At 42.8% G+C, this 19,778-nt stretch overlaps 2 protein-coding genes across 4 annotated transcripts; one reads left to right on the top strand and one right to left on the bottom strand.

Annotated features, from left to right (window-relative positions):
- Positions 1–8,879: 8,879 nt before the first annotated feature.
- LOC127763546 (18.6 kDa class III heat shock protein) lies at positions 8,880–9,919 on the bottom strand. The gene is made up of 2 exons (XM_052288283.1): positions 9,485–9,919; positions 8,880–9,396 (listed from the first exon to the last, which is right to left on the bottom strand). The coding sequence occupies exons 1-2, from the start codon at positions 9,917–9,919 to the stop codon at positions 9,121–9,123; spliced, it is 711 nt and encodes a 236-aa protein (XP_052144243.1). The 3' UTR covers positions 8,880–9,120.
- A 3,712-nt stretch (positions 9,920–13,631) lies between these two features.
- LOC127761145 (chaperone protein dnaJ 6-like) lies at positions 13,632–19,269 on the top strand. Of its 3 annotated transcripts, none has more exons than XM_052285384.1 (6): positions 13,632–14,011; positions 15,792–15,885; positions 16,055–16,128; positions 16,203–16,265; positions 17,065–17,364; positions 18,488–18,793. In XM_052285384.1, exons 1-6 carry the CDS (start codon positions 13,877–13,879, stop codon positions 18,521–18,523), a joined length of 702 nt encoding a protein of 233 aa, XP_052141344.1. In that variant the 5' UTR covers positions 13,632–13,876; the 3' UTR covers positions 18,524–18,793. The 3 variants fall into 3 exon arrangements, with proteins under 3 accessions (XP_052141344.1, XP_052141343.1, XP_052141342.1); XM_052285383.1 differs by lacking the exon at positions 18,488–18,793 and adding an exon at positions 18,803–19,269 and having other exon boundaries at positions 13,633–14,011; XM_052285382.1 differs by lacking the exon at positions 18,488–18,793 and adding an exon at positions 18,800–19,269 and having other exon boundaries at positions 13,634–14,011.
- Positions 19,270–19,778: the final 509 nt, after the last annotated feature.

Below are 19,778 nucleotides of genomic sequence, written 5' to 3'. Positions count from 1 at the left end.
CTTTTACAATGTCATGTGGGATGGGTCCTATTACTCAGCCATTTATTGTTTACCATATGCCATTAATAACCTGGGTATCAAAATGATTAGATGTTGGTTTAGGAAATGCTTAGCCATGCTTAGCTCAACTAGTACACAGAAAGGGATCACATTATTACATAGACTTTGTCTATTAGCATAGTTTTGGATTGGTGCCACCGCAATGGTGTTAGTTAATTAAAATACACTGAATGGTGGGCTGTGGGTGCATGGTTTTGCTGGTCGCACCCATAGCAATTAAGGACCAGTTCACGGGAAACCCTAGGAGACTTACCGTGCTTACCACAAGCGGGAGTGGGTAACTGCTTGATCTGAAGTATAGCTCGACCCTTTCCTAGGCACCGGTGGCGAGGGTGGGCGTGATGGAGTTGGATCGGCCAGGGTGTCCGGTTGTCCAGCTGCCGGATTCACCGCGGCGCAAGAGGGGACCGCCCACTGCCTTTTGAGGGGTAGGGGTGAAACCTTAGCGTGGTGTGGATGGTTAGGGGAGGGTTATGTGGAGGGTCTTGTCACGATTTCCCCCTTTGCAGTATCATGGTGATATTTCGGGGCATGGCGACATGTGTGGAATCGTGTCTTGTGTGTACAGTTGTACATCTCTGGCCAGAGTAAAACTATTCGAATAGCCGTGCCCGCGGTTATGGGCGATCAACCAGATTCACCGTGATTAGTCTCACCCTAGTTTAGCTTAATGAACTGGTGTAGTTTAGGTGGTTGGTTGGGCCTGTTGCAACGTGGTGTAGCGTTGGACAGTGATTGGTTAATATTGATTAATTACTACAGCTGTTTTACTGCTTTCAACTACTGCTTTTAAATGCTAGGTTTATGCAAAAGAACCCCTAGCCTCCTTTGGTTATATCCTGCATCATACCTTCTCTTCCGGTATGACTTGCTGAGTACAGTGGGTAGTACTTAGTCTTGCTCTCTTTTCCCCCACACCAGAGTTGAAGTTCTCCTCAGTTGGAGCCGTCTCAGAGAGGTTGGTTTTGTCGCTGCCGTCAAGGATTGCCTGTGGAATGGACTCGCCCCGTTGCTGAAGTCAAGCTTCCGAGTTTAGTTCGCTTTATTTTTTTCCGCTGCATTTGTAATCTTTTCTATTTTTGTAAGACATGGATCTGTATGTCAACAATTGTCGTTTGTGTACCCTGGCTGGTCCTGGACAGGGATTTAATGCACATTCAGCTTAGAAATTCTGGTTCGTGAATTTCTTGGCGTGACAATTGTCCAGACGGCTCACCTAATTAATTAAGCACACTATTAAGTACAGGGAAAATTGCAAAAACCGCCTCATAAGTCGCTTGAAGTTTAAAATTCCACCACATAAGTTAATTATTTTATTACAAATGTTTATCCATATATTTAGTTTTGTTGCAAAAATCATCCCAACATACACATGCTTAACCGAATCAATATGTTTTAATAAATGCTCCCTCCGTACTCGTAAACGAAGTCGTTTTGGACAGCGATACGGTCTCCAAAACACAATTTTGACTTATTGTTTCTATAAAAATATTTATTAAAAAGTGATATATGTATACTTTTATGAAAGTATTTTTCAAGAGAAATCTATTCATATAATTTTTACATTTTTCAAACTCAACAACTTGAGAATTATTTATGATTTATATTCCTAAGGTTTGACTTAAATATTGTCCTAAACGACTTCCTTTACGAATAGGGAGGAAGTACTTCCAGAATCTTGATACTTTTTTTTTTTGAGATTTCGCAAATAAAATTGCTGACAATAACTTAAATGTTTTTTTTGGCAATTTTAGGGTTGTTTTTGCAATTCTCAAACTTCAAGTAAATTATAGGGTTGTTTTTGCAATTTTCCCTTAAGTATAACTACGTATGCATACAGAGTACAGATACACAGGCTATTATTAGCACGTGAGAGTTGATGTCCACGTCATGGATGTCGTAAATCGATCTGTTTCGTCGTCACACACCTTGCAGTAGAATCGATCGATGTCGACATTATGATGTGATATAATTAATCGACATCTGTTCATTTTAGCAAAATTTGTTTTTATTGCATGAATCCCATTCAAACGGGAAGGGAGCTAGCTAGCTGGCAATCCAATATTTGCATGCTTCCAAATTCATATGTGGAAGTTAATTTTCATTTCAATCAAACGTGACCGAGAGTATAATTAAGTGTTTTTTTGCTGAACTACGTTGGAACAAGTCCATAGAAAAAAAATGATATGATATGAAAAACATGCATATAATCAATTTTTCTCTTCTGTTGTTTATTGTTCTGGTAAAATTTGCTCTCGATCATTTGTGGGTTTGTTGGTTCTAAACTATCGAGGAAATATCCATTCGTTGTTTGCATGTTATTTAAATGATTATGAAAAAAATTCAACGATATCGATTAATATACGATATTAAACATGTGTGAGTGATGCACATTTGAGGCTAACCTCCTCCATTGTAGGTATCATGTATCACACAAGTTAGTTATTCACATTATTGATATGACAGCAGATAATTGATTTGCATAAGATTCAATTGCACAATGAGTACATTTAAATAGTACTATGGGTTTTTCTGTTCTTCAACATATTGCTATAGATATGCATTGACATCGAGAGCCTATGGAAAATATTTCTATAGATATTCATTTGTACTGCTGACTATAACAGGCAGTACTATTTCCATGTGGATGTTTCATAACCACAAAATTAAATATCATTTCCTGATTGATTCGTACAACTGTGCATTCACCGCGAATAGTGCACACAGCTTATCGTTCTCATACGAAAGACTATTCATATATATAAGAATAAACAACAAAATAATTGAAGAATGCTTATATGGTTAACAATATGCAACGGCCGGTTTCACATAAAAATATCGAGAGAGAGATCAGAGAGCTATCACATACATAGACGTTGTTTGACATCCTGATGCATTTTAAATAATTACTCCTTCTGTTTTTAATTAATAACTATCAGTTTTAATTAAGTCATTTTTTAAAGTGCTTGTCACTACACTTTCATTAGTAAGATTCTAACTTTGCCTCTACCGAACCCCCACATAGTTCTATTTTGGATCATTCCTTTTCTCGAGACCCCCTTTAATTTACTAGTTTTCTTAATTCTATTTCCTAACAATTTTTAGTTAAATTTTAAATAATTAGATTGGTCAAAAAATTTTAACTAAAATTTTTCCGTGTTATGCATGCCAAATATTTTTAATAGCGTGTTTGTTTTGTGTTACAAATGCTATTATATATTCACGGTGTTTGCACGCTCTAGACGTACTGATCCAAAATATCAACAGAAAACTAGCGAGCTCTTGTCAGATCCATCTTTCTTCATTCGCAACGACAACACAAAGCATAAACGTTAATCTGGTATATATACAGGACATACGTGCAGTGGCTATCACATGAATTATATTCGAGATAGAGCCATACACCTGCCGTCTAAGGCTGAGTTTAGTTGGGAAAATATTTTGGATTTGGTTGTCACATCGAAGGTTTAACCGGATGTCGGGAGGGGTTTTTGGACACGAATAAAAAAAACTAATTTCATGGTGAGCATGGAAACCGCGAGACAAATCTATTAAACCTAATTAAGTCGTCATTAGCACATGTGGGTTACTGTAGCACTTATGGCTAATCATGGACTAATTAGACTCAAAAGATTCGTCTCGCGATTTCCATTCTAACTGTGCAATTACTTTTTATTTTAATCAATATTTAATACTCCATGCATGTGTTAAAAGATTTGATGTGATATTTTTGTGAAAAATTTTTGGGAACTAAACAAGGCCTAATTTACAGGGCGCATGACAGCGAACAACAGAGATAATAAATGAGAAAAGGGGGCGAATTGAAGAGACTCGATGCATGGCTTGTAAAGAAACCGCTGTGAGAGGGAAGATATATGCTTACTCTGGCTCCCATCGGATGGTCTAATCAGTCAAAGAAAAAAACCAAATTTTGAATTTTCATGCTTAATTTTGAGATATTTTAAACATAGTTTCTTTTTCAACATTGACTTTTAAATCACCAAAAACACATTTATAAAAGTTTTACCTACAAATTTATTTTTATTTCCTAATACGATTTATTAGGAAATATGCCAAACGATGGGGACCTTTGCTCTCTGACATCTTCGAGAGGGAGGGTGCCTACAGCGGAGGCAACCAATAATCAATCGATGCATGTTTGTATCGCCCTCAGACAGTGAAGATTACGACCAGATTCAAGCTGAGTTGATTACTGTTAATTGATTACCGTTTATGCATGCCATTAGCTTCAGCCGTCGATAGGATGATCAATGATGATAGGATAATTAACATCAATAGTGATATCAATAATCCACCCAGCAAAACTAATTAACTGGTAACTGCATGTACGCATAACCTAATCGTTGGACTGGATCAAGGTCGGCGCAGGGGATTAATTGGAGACCATCTCACTTGGAAATCAGAATAAAACTGTTTGAATCGCCGGAGCTTGTGTACCTAATAAATAGGTCGGGCTCTCGTGTCATCGATCAAAAGGGACCACATCATTGACGACGGAGAAAATTGAAGAATGTCTAGCTTTATAGGAGTATTGGTGTTCAGAGCAGATTGGATCGATTGATCTCCATTATGGTAAAACAGCTGCTTTAATTAATTTGCTAGGCTGATCATAGCACTCCAAATTAAATCAAGCAAGTACGGTAGTAGTACAGCTCATGCTCAAAGCTCCAAAGAACAACTTTTGCGAATAAGTTAGCCGCGCCTTTTCTTCTTTTTCTTCGCCCTCGCCCGCACGCAGCTCCCCGGCGTCGCTGTCGTCGTCGGCGCTAGCTGGGCTTACCTCGCCCACGCGACCCTTCGCGCGAGACCTCATCGATCGCCGGTGGGCCGGCCGGTCGCCTGCCGCGGCCGGCATGCAACAGGCTCGTCACTGACGCTGACCTCACTGAGTCACTGACACTCTGATGGCGGCCGGCTCCGGTCAGTGGTGTGATGCAGTGCGAACAGATCAGAAATCAGCTGTAGCTGCTGTAGCCTGTAGCAAGCAGCGTGCAGTGGCACTGTGGCAGAAGCGACTGACCGATCGGGCATGCGTTCATTTCGCAGCTGACTCGGCCGTCCCGGATTACACTTTTTCCTGTGTGGGAAACTAGGAGTGACGATTTTTATGACGAATCCAACAGGAAAAGTATGTTACAAGTGGAGAGACTGGCAGAGAAATTCAGAGTTCAGATTTAGATCAGCTGGCCAAGAAAATTAACGCTCTTATCATCTACTTATCAACTGCAGCCAAATTTAGAATTATAGTTAAATTTAATTTTTAGAGTTGATTTTAGTGTTTCTTATCTTACGCTAGTTTCCAACGTTATTTTTAAAACCACAATCGACATAGATTTTCTAAAAGTTATATTTACAAATTATTTCCCTTCATTCATTTTTAAGCTGTAGCTCAAACGAGAGAAAATTTCTTCTATAATGATTAAGGCCCCGTTATTTTCCACCCATTAGCTAATATATTACGAACATGTTTTCCAAGCCACTAAACAGCATGATTCTTTTAAAAGAACTTTCCATGTAAAAATTATTTAAAAATTTAAACAAATCTATTTTTAAAATTTATGATATCAATACTTGATTGATTATGTGTTAATTGTATTTCTTCTCTGGCAAGTAGGCCAAACCTTACAAACGAACAGAGCTGCATGTTTCTCTGCATCTGCATGTCCTGTTTTCCTGATTCCAGACCACACGGGCTTGCTCTGTGTTTGGTAGGTCGTTGGGAGCTGAGTTTTTCTGACAAAATGCTACTTACATCGTTCTCATCCGATCAAGTGCGTGCCTTGCAATAAAGCTTATTACTAGATCCAACCATTTCGCTGCCAGCACTCACGCAGCATGCCGCCGTCGCCGTCGCCGATGACTCGCCGACGTGACGCGTCCCGGAGCGGATTCCAAAGGCTTAATTTTTTTTGCTAGGCAAAAAGGCAGCAGCGAAAGCAACAGACAAATTCAGCTAAGAAAGGCCAGCGCTAGCTGCTTACTCCCTAGGTCACAGTGCAAGTCATTCTAGCATTTCGCATATTCATATTGATGTTAATGGATTTAAACATATATATACTATGTAAGTCATTTTAGCATATATATGTCTAGATTCATTAACATCAATATAAATGTGGAAAATGCTAGAATGACTTGTACAGTGAAATGGATAAAGTTATTAGCTTCCCCTGGACGAGGGCTCTTTGGCATGTTACGATTAAGCTGATCGGCATCATCATCAAGACGGCGACGCCCGTAAACCGAGGAATTATTGGCTCCCCAATGGCGATGCCTGGGACGAACTGGGCCAAGAAAACGGCCAGTGGCACGGCGCGATTTGCAAGTAAAGATCGATCGCGATGGACGTCGTTTTGTTAATTTGTTCCCTTCTGGCCCAGCTGATCAATCGATCGATCGATCGATTGCAGGAAGAGTAGTGGCATTCAAGTTTTGATGGGTTTTTTTCTGCACTGCATGGAGGGTTTGATTGGAAGAGGTTAGCTACTAGTAGGACGGTAGCGATGGGTCTATTCTGAATTTTTGATTGATCGATCGGCGTCGTCGCTGTTGGGTAGTCACGGTTCAGAAACTGGTACAGATTCCTATTTCCTGGTCCTGTGTATTTAAAGAGTAGACGCTTCTTGTCTGCACTCATATATGCAGACATACTCCTACACCGCACAATGCATGGATTCATCGTTCATCTGCCAAGTAAGGGCCCCTTGGAATCGTAGGAATAAAAAAACGGAGGAATAGAAAAAACACAGGATTTTGATAAAAATGTAGGTGTAAAACAGAGGATTAAAAAATACAGGAAAAACCTATGAATGACCGTTTGATTGGACCACAAGAAAAACGCAGGAATCAGGTGAGATAGATAGACTCAAAGGAATTTTTCTAAGAGGTTAGACCTCTTGCTAACTTTCCTCCAAAATCTCTATAAGATTACACATTTCCGAGGTGGGTGAGAGAGCGGAGGAGAAGCGCGAGGACGCACGTCGAGGCCGATGCCCTTGATGTGGGTCTGGGTCGCGATCCACTGCTTCTTCGTCGTCGACTATACCTCCTCGATCCTCATCGCCGCCGCCGCAGCGAGGACGTTCAGCAGCTAGGACGGTCGCGCACGGCGGCGGTGACATGAAAAGTGGAGAAAGTGATACAAAGTAGAACAATTTACAGTTACAATAGTATATTTTAGAAGACGCGCGGATTAGGTGGTAAACATATAAAGGCCACAAAATCTAAATCGAGAGCGCTCTCGATTTAGTCATAACGAGCGACGCTAGCCATTGTCCAGATACGATCAGTCATTTGTCCAGATGTGTCTTAAATAATCTTACTTTACTATAGTACTAATTGATCAAACAAGTAGAAAAAATATTCCTACCATCTATGCTTCAAATACAATTTTCTCTTAAACTACTCATCCGAACTACGATCCGATTACACCGTTGTGTTCATAACAATTAAATCTTTACAACAAGATCTCACATGATTATATTTTAATAAAAAATCACAAATTACTTTTATAATATATCCAAATTACATTTAGATTTTACTAAGTTACTTCTTAAACATACAAAAGTAAATTCAATAAAGTTTTAAAGTAATTAACATATATTATAGAACTTACTTTCTTTTTCTTTTTGTTATAAGTTACTTCTATAGTATATGTAAATTACTTTTAGGCTTTATTGCACTTTTGTATGTCTAATAAGTAACTCAATGAAATCTAAAAGTAATTTAGATATATTAAAAAGTAATTTATATTTTTTCATCAAAATATAATCATGTGAGATCTTGTTATAAAGATTTAATTGTTACGAACACAACAGTGTAATCGGATCGTAGATCGGATGAGCAGTTTTAGAGAAAATTGTATTTGAAATATATGTGAATAGTGTCTGTCATATATGAAGTGGTAGCTGGTTTAGACAAACCAGCTACTACTGGCTGTGTAGGCACCTCCTATAAAGGCATGTGTAAGGCATGTGTATTGGAGGGTGACGCTATCGAGGCGGTTCCGTGATTGAGTTTCGGAACCCCTCGAACACAATATTTACCGTTGGATATGCGATCCTAGTGAACACAATCACGTAGGATCATGTTCGGCGCAGCGATCATGTCGTGTTTTATCGTACTGTAGCGCTGCGACTGCAGCAGCTATTTGACGATTAATAACTGATGGAATAGACCTCATGGAATTCACAGATCACACAATAAAGGGCCCGTTTAGTTTTGACACCAACTTATTGTCTTACCAATTTTTTAATAGTAGCAAATGCATGTTTGGTTAGTAGTAAATGCAGGTTTGGTTTGCTATTTTTGTTACAATAATTCAAATTCAATACTACCTAATTTGGTTGTGCTAAAACTCGCTAAGATTTTAACACAAAAATTGGATTCAAACCAACAAGCCGGAAAATTCATCACCTTCGCCATCATCTCCGCCTTCCAGTCGACTGTTGCGCCCTGTTGAAAGGACGACTTTGGATTTTGTTATCCGACCCAAACAGGGAGTCGGACAATAATTCACCGAACCCCACGAACGCAATGACTTCCCGCGAGCCCTCCTTCCCCCCTGGGAGCGCACGGAGTCGTGCATAATATCGTATGTACATGATCCACCCTTTGCTTGCTTTCGCTCGGCGCGTTCAACGGACAACCTTTTCATGGCGCCGCCGCCGAGCTCCGTTGATGGTGGCCGCCCCACATACTAGTGGAGACGATGTGGCAATGCAGTACTAGCAGGATTGAGGAAACGAAGAATTGTAGCTGTAGGATTCATATAAGACAGAGATCATAACATAATGCATCGATTTGGAATCGTTCACGAACGAGATTTGACATAATTTGCTTGATCCTACACAAAAGAACAGCTACTTCCGTAGTCTTCATCTTCACGGTCACACCAGCGTTTATACATAGCAGATCAGCGACAACTTGTACTACCGAAACACGAACAGAGCACAAACACATTCTACTGCTCCAACCATTCTCAGCAACCATTTCCAGCTTCTACTACCGCCACGCTGCCATTACCGAGCACTACGCTATGATTCAGGCGATGGTGACCTGGACGGACTTGGTCTTCTTCTCCGGCGGCGGCCGCTTCTTGACGGTGACCGTAAGCACCCCGTTCTCGCATCGCGCCGAGATGCCGCCGGTGTCCGCGTCCTCCGGGAGGCGGAACTTGCGCGCGAACGCCCTCGGCGACGCGCGGCGCTCGAGGCGGATGTACTTGCACTCCCCTTCCTCCTCCTCCCGCTTCCGCTTCCCGTTCCCGGCGCCATTGCTGCTCTTCATCACCAGCACCCTGTCCTCCTCCAGCGTCACCTGCGCAGACAAGAAAGAAACGCGCCCAAACTAACTCGCTGATTCGAACGCGAATCGAGGAAATTCAGGGCTCGGATTTTGTACGCACCTGGATGTCGGACTTGGAGAGGCCAGGGACGTCGAGCACGAACGCGTACTCGCCAGGGGTCTCCATGATGTCCACTGGCGCGCCACCACCGATTCCACTGATGCCGTGCTGGCCGTGTCCATGCGCGGCGTGGTGCTCGTGGTCGCCCGCCGAGCGGCGGTCCCCCGCGGCGGCGCCGAGGCGGTCGAGCACCTCCGGCAGGTGGAGGAGGCTGGTCACGGCGGTGTCGAACAGCTCCGTCATGGCTACCAACTTGGGCTTTGCTCTCTCGCTCTCCTTCTTGCTACTGCAGCAATGGCGAGACGGCGGTGGAGGAGAGGAATGGGTATAAAGCGAGCGGAAGCGAAGGTTCGAGATGGCGCGGAGTTCGCTGCGCTGTCGCGCGTCGAGAAAGATCAGGAGACACTTGGAAGAACCTCGTACCCACTTGTACATTGGGCCGAACAAAGCCCAAATCTCCCATCACAGCAGCTGTTTTGGACCGCAGTCTAGGCCTTGGCCTGGTTGGAGAGTTAATCCGCAGACACCGAGCCCATCAAATCTGTTGCTGACACTGGTGGCCTCGTGCATGCAATATAAAGTCCACTTATGGCCTCTCAACTTTACTTCAAGTTTAACTAACATCCCTTATTCCCAGTACAGGAAACTTATTCCCAGTACAGGAAACTTAGCCCATCAACTATACGAAACCGTACAATTTGATAACTCGTGGAGGTGGAGGAGGTAGTTACAGGGAGAGCGCTACGCGTCGGACGTACGGCACGAGACGAAAAATCGGCGCATTCATGAGTCGTCCGATCCACGCGCACGCCATCAGACATCCAACATCATGAAGCATGCATGCATGCAAAAATATTTTAAACTACCTTTTCTCTTAAATTATTTATCCAAGTCATGATCCGATTACACCATTAAATTCGCCATTAAATTCGTTGCAATTAAATTTTTAAAAAGGAACCACACATGGATATATTCCAATGAAAAAAAAGCTTATTATTGAATTATTTTTAAATGTTGCACATTGTTCCACCAAGTATATCGGAATTGTTTCACTAGGTAGATCGAAAATGTTTCAATCGTTTAAATTGGACGTTGTTTCGCCTTATATAAAAACAATGTTTTAGCAAATAGCGAAAGAATGTTTCAAGTCACTGTAACATTTGATCCATATAAAGTGAAAATTTTTTTGGAACAAAAAATGAAACGAATTCTCTTAATAGATGATTTACATAATATGTGGGTGATTTGTTGCAAAAGATTTTTTTCAATTCACTGCAATATTAGATCTATAAAAAAACATTGTGAGTACACTAGGCGAAACATTTTTAGTGGAACATTGTGAGTACACTAGTGGATACTTATTGAAACACTCAACCAACATATGTGCAACATTTACAAATAAACCAGTGAAACACAATAAACTACTTACTGAAACATACAAATAGCACCATGAGATACATTAAAGAAAGATATATACATCGCGACAATAAATAAATATGTGCAACATAATAGAATTTCAGCTGAAACATCTAATTTTCATATGTGAAACATTAAGTTTAATTTGTTGAAACATATGTGTGTTTTTTTATTTAATATAATCATGTGAGATCTTGTTATAAAAATTTAATTGTAACGAATACAATGGTGTAATGGCTCGTAGATTGGATGAGTAATTTAGAAGAAAAATCATTTTCAAGTTTGCTAAAAGTGTGTTATGTACATGCAAGTAACCTCGTGTCATCTCTCTTTCATGCATATTAATACCCAAAAAGGAAGCATATGTAACAGAGAGAGATGATCTGACAAAGGCTGCATGCAGCAAAATCATAGTAAGAGGCGTCCGATTTCTTTGTCAAGATCGGACGACCGGATTGAAGCATTTTCCTAGTTGTAGTTGTCGTCTATGAGGCCCAGTTCCATAATCTCTCAGCGGACTACCTCCCCACCTCCGCCTTCCTCCCCCACAGCGTGCACACTTCGCTCTTCAGCTCTCCTGGTATTGAGAGTAAGGGATGTTAATCAAACTCGATGTAAAGTTGAGGTAGAAAGTGGACTTATTTCCCTCGTGCATCGCCGGCAACCTAAGGGCCTACTTAGATCGTCTGGCTAAATTTTTCAGCATGTCACATCAAATGTTTGGACACATGCATGGAGTATTAAATATAAACGAAAAAAATAATTACGTGTAAATTGCGAGACGAATCTTTTAAGCCTAATTGCTTTATGATTTGACAATATAATGTTACGGTAAACATTTGCTAATGATATATTAATTAGACTTAATAAATTCGTCTCGCATTTTACAGCAGGAATTTATAATTTTTTTTATTACTAGTCTATATTTAATAATTTAAATGTGTTTCCGTATATCCTATGTGACACATGGAAACTTTACATATGCATCTAAGCTTCGGCCTCGGCCCACGGCCCACGTCGTGTCGTCACCATCGTCACTTCGCTTTATCGGGACAGAGAGAGCGGCTGCCCATGGCCCACGGTGCACCCGTTCCACGTGAGCGCGCGCGCGTACCGAACTTTGTGGGCCAAACCCGCCGCACAGCCAGAAAGATGCCGCAGCCGCCGCATGCCGTCCACGCGCGCCACGTTTCACGGCGTCCACCGTGAGCCAGGTTCAACGCACCAGGGCGGAGGAGAGTGACGTGGCAGTGGTCGTAATTTCACCTGATCTTCGTGGCCTATCTCTCGCAGGAGGTGGCGCGTGGTTGACGCGGTCAGAAAAGCGCGCGCGGCCGCCCTCGAGGCGCCAGCTGGGCACCCGCGCCGGAAACTTCTGGATGGTCGCCCCCGGAAATATCTCCGTCCTCCCAACCACATCTCAGCCGTCAACCACCCATCGGACGGATGGTAAAAAAAAGATCCGGTTAGATGTGGGGTGGTGGGCCCCACATGTCACTGGAAAGGTCTTGCACTGTTCTAGACACATCACACATCTGCTTCGAGGCGACCGTTGCGTTTTTTTTTCTGATGCTCCAGTGGAAAAAAGAGCGGCCTTGAGAGCAAGTTTAACAGCGTAGCCAACTACTGGCTCTAATTTATTTATAGCTAATCTCATAGTTTATTTATACAATAGTTATATACTATATTATTAATACATGGTTCCACCTATCATATACACACTGTGTCTTGAAGTCTGTACTACAGTTGGCTATAAATCTGTAGCCCGCTGCCCTTCTCTCTTCTCATTTATTTTCTTAAAATATGTTTGTAGCTGGCTTATAGCCTGCTATTGTACCTGCTCTGGTATGTTCTTCAGGCGTGTAATCATAACCAAACTAATTAACCGCTAGTGAGCGTCTAATGGAGTAGCATCACCAGCTAAACGTATTTCAGAATTGTGGATCAGATTTTTTGTCTAAGAATCTTTAGTTGCTCCGGCTTTCGCAAGTGTAAAAGGCACTCGCAATTGGTAACACACGCCATAGCCACACTGAAAAGGACAAGCATATTAGCAGTTGCCCCTACCTTTCAAACGATTCTTTCGCCTGATTAACATCTCTTTCGTCCAGGTTGAAAGTTGATAATCACAATCAATTAGGCCCCTTTGCAATGCATGGTTGTCTGAAAATTCAAATACAGTAAAAGTGCAAAACAGAAGATGCAGCTAGTAATTTCCCCACATAGCAGAAACCACATAAAACCGATCAATTAGGTATCAGGTCACAATTAACCATCCGGATAAGCTCATCAGGAGTGCATCTACTACCATCTTCTCGAATGATGTGAAAAAAAATGGCAAATTGTCAAGGTTAACCGTAAATCTACAGTGCCAATTTCTGACGGCACATCCTACGAGCCTCATAGATTATTCATATACTCTAATAAACAAAAAGATTTATGACAGAATAAAAATAAATTTATAGATAAAATGTTTATATATTTGTTCGTAGCGATTTAAAAGTCAATGTTAAAAATATCTTAAAATTAACTTTAAAATTTAAATTTAGATTTTAATTTTGATTTATTAGCCAACCGACGAGACTCTACGGCTCTGTGCGCAACAGTAGCAGTGTCTGGAAGCAGGGATAGCTAGCTGCAGCTGTAGCAAAAGCAACGATGGCCAGCCAAGGCTGGGCGAGACGTGGAAATAAAGCGAGGAAATTCCTAGGCAGAAATATTTAAAAGGCAAGTGGGCATCATGGCCTTGTTTCTGGAGGCTTCCTGGACTGCGTGGAGACGAGCGACCTGAGAGAGAGAGAGAAGGCAAGGGAAGGAGGAGAAGAAGGGGGACGAAGCCGACGAGGCGCGCGCGCGCCATCTTTGCTTTGCTTCCTCTCTCTTCCCTCTCCTCTCCTCTCCTCCGGTCGTCGGCCTCCCCGGCCGGCCGGCGCCTGCCCGTGCTTGAGGCGCGGCGGCGGATACGGGGGTGACGACATGGCCGACGGGGGAGAGAAGTGCCGGGACGCGGCCGGCGAGGGCGGCGGCGGCGGCGACCTGTACGCCGTGCTCGGGCTCAAGAAGGAGTGCTCCGACGCCGACCTCAAGCTCGCGTACCGGAAGCTCGCCATGGTGAGCAATTGAGCTCGACGGCTTCATGCAAATGTTCTTTGTTTTTGTTCTTGTTCATGTTGTTGTCGTCGCTCCGCCGCGTTCTTGATTGGTAACTGGATTACGGCCATGGATTCGCCTTGTTGCTGTAACTGCTTCATAGGTAGGGAAAGAGCGTGCCGTGGTAGGCGATTTCGAGTTTGGAGAGGTGTAGATGATGGCGCCAAGTTCTTTTTTTTTTTTCGCCGGGACGGCGAAGAATGCCGAAAAGGGGAAAACTGTACAAATGCAGTGCGTCAGAGCACCGCCTTTACAACAAAAAGCAAATTACAAAGTCTGTGATCTCTCTAAAGCTGGCACTGCAGCAACATTCAACGAGGTAACTAGCCCTGCTGATTTCCAAGTTTCCCATTCCTCACACATGGTCGCACACAGCTGCGTGACCGATGAGGCCGTTCCCTCGAAAACCCGTGCGTTGCGCTCTTTCCAAATCAACCATGTAACGAGGATGACCCCGGCGTCGAACGTCTTGCGATCGATCTTCGCAACAGTTTGCCGGGCAGCGAGCCACCAACCGGCAAAGTCCGAGGACGGCGGCGAGCAGGAGAGGCTCAAACGAGCCTGAACCTTCACCCAAACTTGCTGCGAGAAGGTGCAGGCTTGGAAGATGTGTTGGCAGGACTCTCCATCCTTAGAACAAAGGTGACAAATTGGTGCGAGCTTCCAACCTCGGCGCTGCAGGTTATCAGCTGTTAAACAGGCATTGTGGACCGCAAGGAACATGAAGAACTTGCATCTCACTGGCGCGCGGGATTTCCAGATAATCTTGCCGAGCGGGCAGGATGTTCTACCGGCCGAAAGGATAGAGTAGGCAGACTGCACCGAGAAGTCGCCATTAGGTGCCGCCTTCCAGATCATAGAGTCAGTACTTCCGGGGTCGAGAGAAATCCTTGCGATCACGTCCCAGAGCGCAAGGTATTCCCCCATCGCTTGGACAGACAGGCCGCCCCTAATATCTGCAATCCAGGAGTTGTCGCAGAGAGCGGCAGCCACCGTGATGTCACTCAGCTTGACGAAGGAGAAAAGAATTGGGAATCTGTACTGCACTGATCCTCCGTCTGGCAACCAGCTGTCGCACCAAAACGAGGTAGAGGCTCCGTTCCCCAGCAGTACTTTGCTACCAGCGGCAAAGCAGTGCAGTGACTTTCTGTCAGCTAGAGGCGCAACGCGCATCCAAGGACGCTCTGGCTCAGCGCGGCGCAGCCAAATCCACCGAGTGCGAAGCGCAATTCCCATTAGGCGTAGGTTTCTGATCCCTAGTCCCCCCTGCTCGATAGAGAGGCAAAGCTTCTCCCAAGCCACCAAGCTGCAAGAGCCCGCAGCATCTTCATCACCCTTCCAAAGGAAACCCCGGCATTTCTTCTCAATTTCGTTGATCGCCCAAGCTGGTAGTTCCAAGACGGACATGAAGTAGAGTGGGAGCGATGGCGCCAAGTTCATGTTTTTGCATATCAGAACTTGCTCGTTAGCTGCGCGTGATTAGGCTTCTGTTCTGTACTTCGTAATCTAGTATTAGCCAATGATTAAAAGCTCCAATCCAGCCTGTTCATACTCTATTATTAGTCATTTTTTTGTGCTTGTGTGTGTAATTTTCGTAGCCGTCTAGGATTGTTGGAATATTTATTTATGAAGACCTAAGTGTTCAAATCTTTTGCTCTGCTCGAATGGTCCAATTCTGATTGTACTGCACTTTGTGAAAAGTTCCAAAATTTAACATTACCTGATCTGCAACTTGATGTAGAGATGGCATCCAGACAAATGCTCATCCTCCAGCAGTGCAAAGCACATGGAGGAAGCCAAGGAGAAGTTCCAGGAGATCCAGGGCGCCTATTCCGGTCTTAATCTTCCTTATCTCAAACTCCACCCTGTTCTGTAATCACTTCACTTGTTACAACGATTATGCTACAGATAATGAACTGATCACAACCAAAGAAAACGGATTTAGCTAGTTGGCAAACTTATTGCATGGAGCCCTCGTGCTCCCATCCCATTGTTCTTGTGCAGTCCTCTCAGACTCAAACAAGCGGTTCCTCTACGACGTGGGGGTATATGATGATGACGACAATGACGATGACAACGTAAGGATTCTAGCCATAATTATGATTTATTGTCATTGTTGGTTCAACTTTAACTCCTACTGCCTCTGCTGCAGCTGCAGGGGATGGGGGATTTCATTGGTGAGATGGCCCAGATGATGAGCCAGGCACGGCCAACGGTAAGAACAGTTAGCACCTTGGTCCTAGTACTAGATGCTTCTCGTAGGCTCTAGCTGAGAGGTGGTACTGGTACATCAGGACCACAAATTTAGCTGCAACCGTGATTGGCTAATTAGATCCCCTTTTGTGTTGTCATAATGCGTGATAGGTCCCGGCTAGCATTTATTACTTTCTATGTTCTTTTAACTAATCATATTATCATATTTCGTTTCGAAAATTCTATCGCTGTATTTTGTAAGCACCATCATACCTGTTCTGTTCTGTTCTGTCCTTTGCAAAAGTACGCTAAAATGGTTGAAAATTAACTTACTGCTTTTGGTCTGAGAAAACAAGTATACACATGGTAAATTATTGTGGTTTGTGGTTCTAGAACTCTCGTCATGATACCTCTGGTTCTCAGCGATGATTTTGCTACAGTTTATTGGGAATTCTATGCTATTTGGGGTTGCATGTCATTTGTAATGCATACAATCATTTCTTGTTCATTGGAATAACAAAAGAAAATGCCCATATATGAATGCTAAGTTATCAGAACTTCTCCAGGCTGTTTATCTGAAAAAACTTGTAAACTTTGGAAAATTTTGTATAGTTTATACTGGATATTGTTTGTTCTATGTTCATATGTCACAGGCTTAAAAAAGGAACTGTTATGAAAAGCTCCATGCCCCTCAACTGAAACTTTTAGGTGATTTTTTCTAGAACCAAGCTGGAAACCGGCCTCTTTTTCTCCTGGACCTGATGCATCCAAGATAAATATAACAATAGCAATAAAATAACAATGAATCATTGGATTTGCAGAGGCAGGAGAGCTTTGAAGAACTGCAGCAGCTATTCGTAGACATGTTCCAAGCTGATCTTGATTCGGGTTTCTGCAATGGACCCTCAAAGTGCTACCATACCCAGGCCCAAAGCCAGACTCGAACATCCTCAACCTCCCCTTCGACGTCACCGTCTCCACCGCCTCCAGTAGCTACTGAGGCAGAATCGCCATCATGTAATGGTATTAATAAGCGTGGTTCATCAGCAATGGACTCTGGGAAGCCTCCAAGAGCCAGCGAAGTCGGTGCTGGACAGAGTCAATCAGGGTTTTGTTTCGGGGTAAGTACACATATGTCAATTTCTGTTTACTTGTTTGGTTTGGCAATAATGCATCTAGGTAGGCGCTGCTGTGATTACTTAATTACTGTGGTCTGATTAAGCAGACACTGTTGCTTATTGTTGATGGTGATCACCAAACAATTTGTGACTGGATCATGTGATACCTTTTTTGGGGTGCAAGTAACAGTTTATGCTATTTGGTGGATGTGTGCTTTCTTCATCAAAGAATACAAGTTGCAGCTAGATTAGCTTGAGAAGCACGATTTCTCTTGAAAGGAATGTGCTGATAATGTGAAATCAACTTGACCTGCCGTTGATCACTGAACATGTTTTTTTTTTTTTTTAAGTGCTTAACGGCCAGGTGGTTTATTATTATTATTATTTTCTGAGGGAAGGGGTTTATGAATTTTGCTTAATAAGTTTAGGCATCAGATACCATACTTGTACTCTGGAATAGATTCCTTTGGCTAGCTTTGTTTTTCACTGTATTGGGCAATACACTGTTTACATTTATTCAACATATTTATTCATTATTCCAATAAAGATTTGCTTTTTGGTAGAGCATTGTGGGGTCCTGGTTGTCTGGACCCACTAGATGTTTGGGCATATGCCATATGGGGCCATTCACTGGGATGTTGCACATAAGCCTTTTGCGGCCTTTTCATTTGTAATAATCATGAAATAATCCAGAAAGTTGTGGAGGATCCACCAAGTGAGTACGGATCCTAGCTCCACCACCAGATGTGCTATTCACATGAGGACTTGCTGATCAACTATGAGATTTCTGGATAGGGTCATTTGAATTTCCATCACTGTTACATCGTTGTTGTGTGGTCCGTATATGGAACAGTCTAGTGTGCTACCTTCTTCTGGTATATATTAAAACTGATTGCGATAGGATTTTTGTATATGCCTGGTACGGCATTTTTTGGTGGTGTTCTATGTCATTTAAGGATATCACAAGGTTTGGACGAGATTATGGCTTGTCTAGCATCTTAAATAGAGCCCATGCGTCATTTTCTGCTTTTCTGTGTGTCCTTTCTTGGATTGCTACGTTGCCTTGTGCCTTTGCTGACTTGTTCAATTTGCTATTTTATTTTTGTAACACGCCTTTTTTGTGCAGCACTCCTGGTCCAACCTCAAATCTCCAACCAGATAAATGCTTATGATAAGGCCGTGTATTTGCTATTTCCTTTTAAGATTATCTGAAAATTCAGACTGGTGGTGCCAGTTGCGCATGCTCGCACCGAACTTGCTGTGGTTCTGGTTACTTGGATGTCTTTGATAATTTAGTGCCCACGAGGAACAAAAAGTTCCGTTGTCGGATTCTTCCACTTTATGCTCTTTCTATAGTTCGCCTGGTTCTTCTGTAGCGATCCATTTGAGCCACACTTTTGATACGGTACTGATCATTTTGGCTGGTGCCTTTCTGCAGCAGAAGAGTGATGCTAAACAAGCGGCGAAGACGCGAAGCGGGAACACGGCCAGCCGGAGGAGGAACGGCCGGAAGCAGAAGGTGTCGTCGAAGCACGACGTCTCGTCTGAGGACGAGATGCCAGGTTCGCAGTGGCACGGCGTGGCCTGACCTTTTGTTCGTGACTGGTTTGGTCCTTTGATGTGCCGGAGCACCGAGCTGCTGCCGCTGCCACTCTGCCGTGGCGGTGGCGCTGCTCGGAGTGAGTGACCGGGCGTGCCAAAACTCGTCGATGCTGCTGCTACTGCGCAATTCTTTCTCTCCATTCGTGTCGCGGCTGTGTTGTACTACGTAGACATTGCATTTTACAATTGATTCTCAGTACCTATCTGTCTTGCTGTTCAATTTCAAGAACTGAAGAAGTCATGTTGGGGAAATCAATGATTGACGAAGCTTCTATGATAAACAGAACAATAGGGGTGGGGTGATCACGGTTCTAAGAGTTGAAAAGGGATGCAATGGTATACATAACTGCCAATCTATAGAAGTTTTCCATTTTATATTTACACATTAGAACATTGGACATATAACAGTATATTTAGATATGCATACTGAATTAATATAATTCTTTAAACAATCTATACAATAGCACAAATAGTATGCTGCCCTATCTATACAATAGCACAAATAATGGTCTAAACAGAGTCTTCAATGAGCTAAGGTCCTTTTTATTTAGGCTTTTTAAGCCATATTTAAAAAGCTTAAGTCCAAATAAACCATCACTCTTTTTGTTTGACTTTTTTAAAACCACAGGTCACCCTTAGACTGTTAAAGCTAAAAACTAAGTTTGAGTAGCTTTTTTTAAAATGTAAGGTTAAGATATATTCCACCAATAAACTTAAAGCGTAAAAGGCACATGTAGCCAAGAAGTCTAAGCTCAAACGAAAATGGCTGGAGAAGATTGAGAAGATACGCAAAATGAGGTGAGCCACTAGCGCAT

Source organism: Oryza glaberrima, chromosome 2, assembly GCF_000147395.1.
Source record: "Oryza glaberrima chromosome 2, OglaRS2, whole genome shotgun sequence".
Classification (NCBI taxonomy): Eukaryota; Viridiplantae; Streptophyta; class Magnoliopsida; order Poales; family Poaceae; genus Oryza; species Oryza glaberrima.
The sequence above is the reverse complement of the archived record's forward strand: the minus strand, read 5'-3'. Positions and strand labels throughout refer to the sequence as shown.

Coding starts and splice junctions, on each gene's coding strand:
- LOC127763546 (XM_052288283.1), bottom strand. CDS start 9,919: ATGTACAAGTGGGTACGAGGTTCTTCCAAGTGTCTCCTGATCTTTCTC. Junction 9,397..9,484: donor TCTCCAAGTCCGACATCCAG/GTGCGTACAAAA, acceptor TTGTCTGCGCAG/GTGACGCTGGAGGAGGACAG.
- LOC127761145 (XM_052285382.1), top strand. CDS start 13,877: ATGGCCGACGGGGGAGAGAAGTGCCGGGACGCGGCCGGCGAGGGCGGC. Junction 14,012..15,791: donor CGTACCGGAAGCTCGCCATG/GTGAGCAATTGA, acceptor AACTTGATGTAG/AGATGGCATCCAGACAAATG. Junction 16,266..17,064: donor TGAGCCAGGCACGGCCAACG/GTAAGAACAGTT, acceptor TTGGATTTGCAG/AGGCAGGAGAGCTTTGAAGA.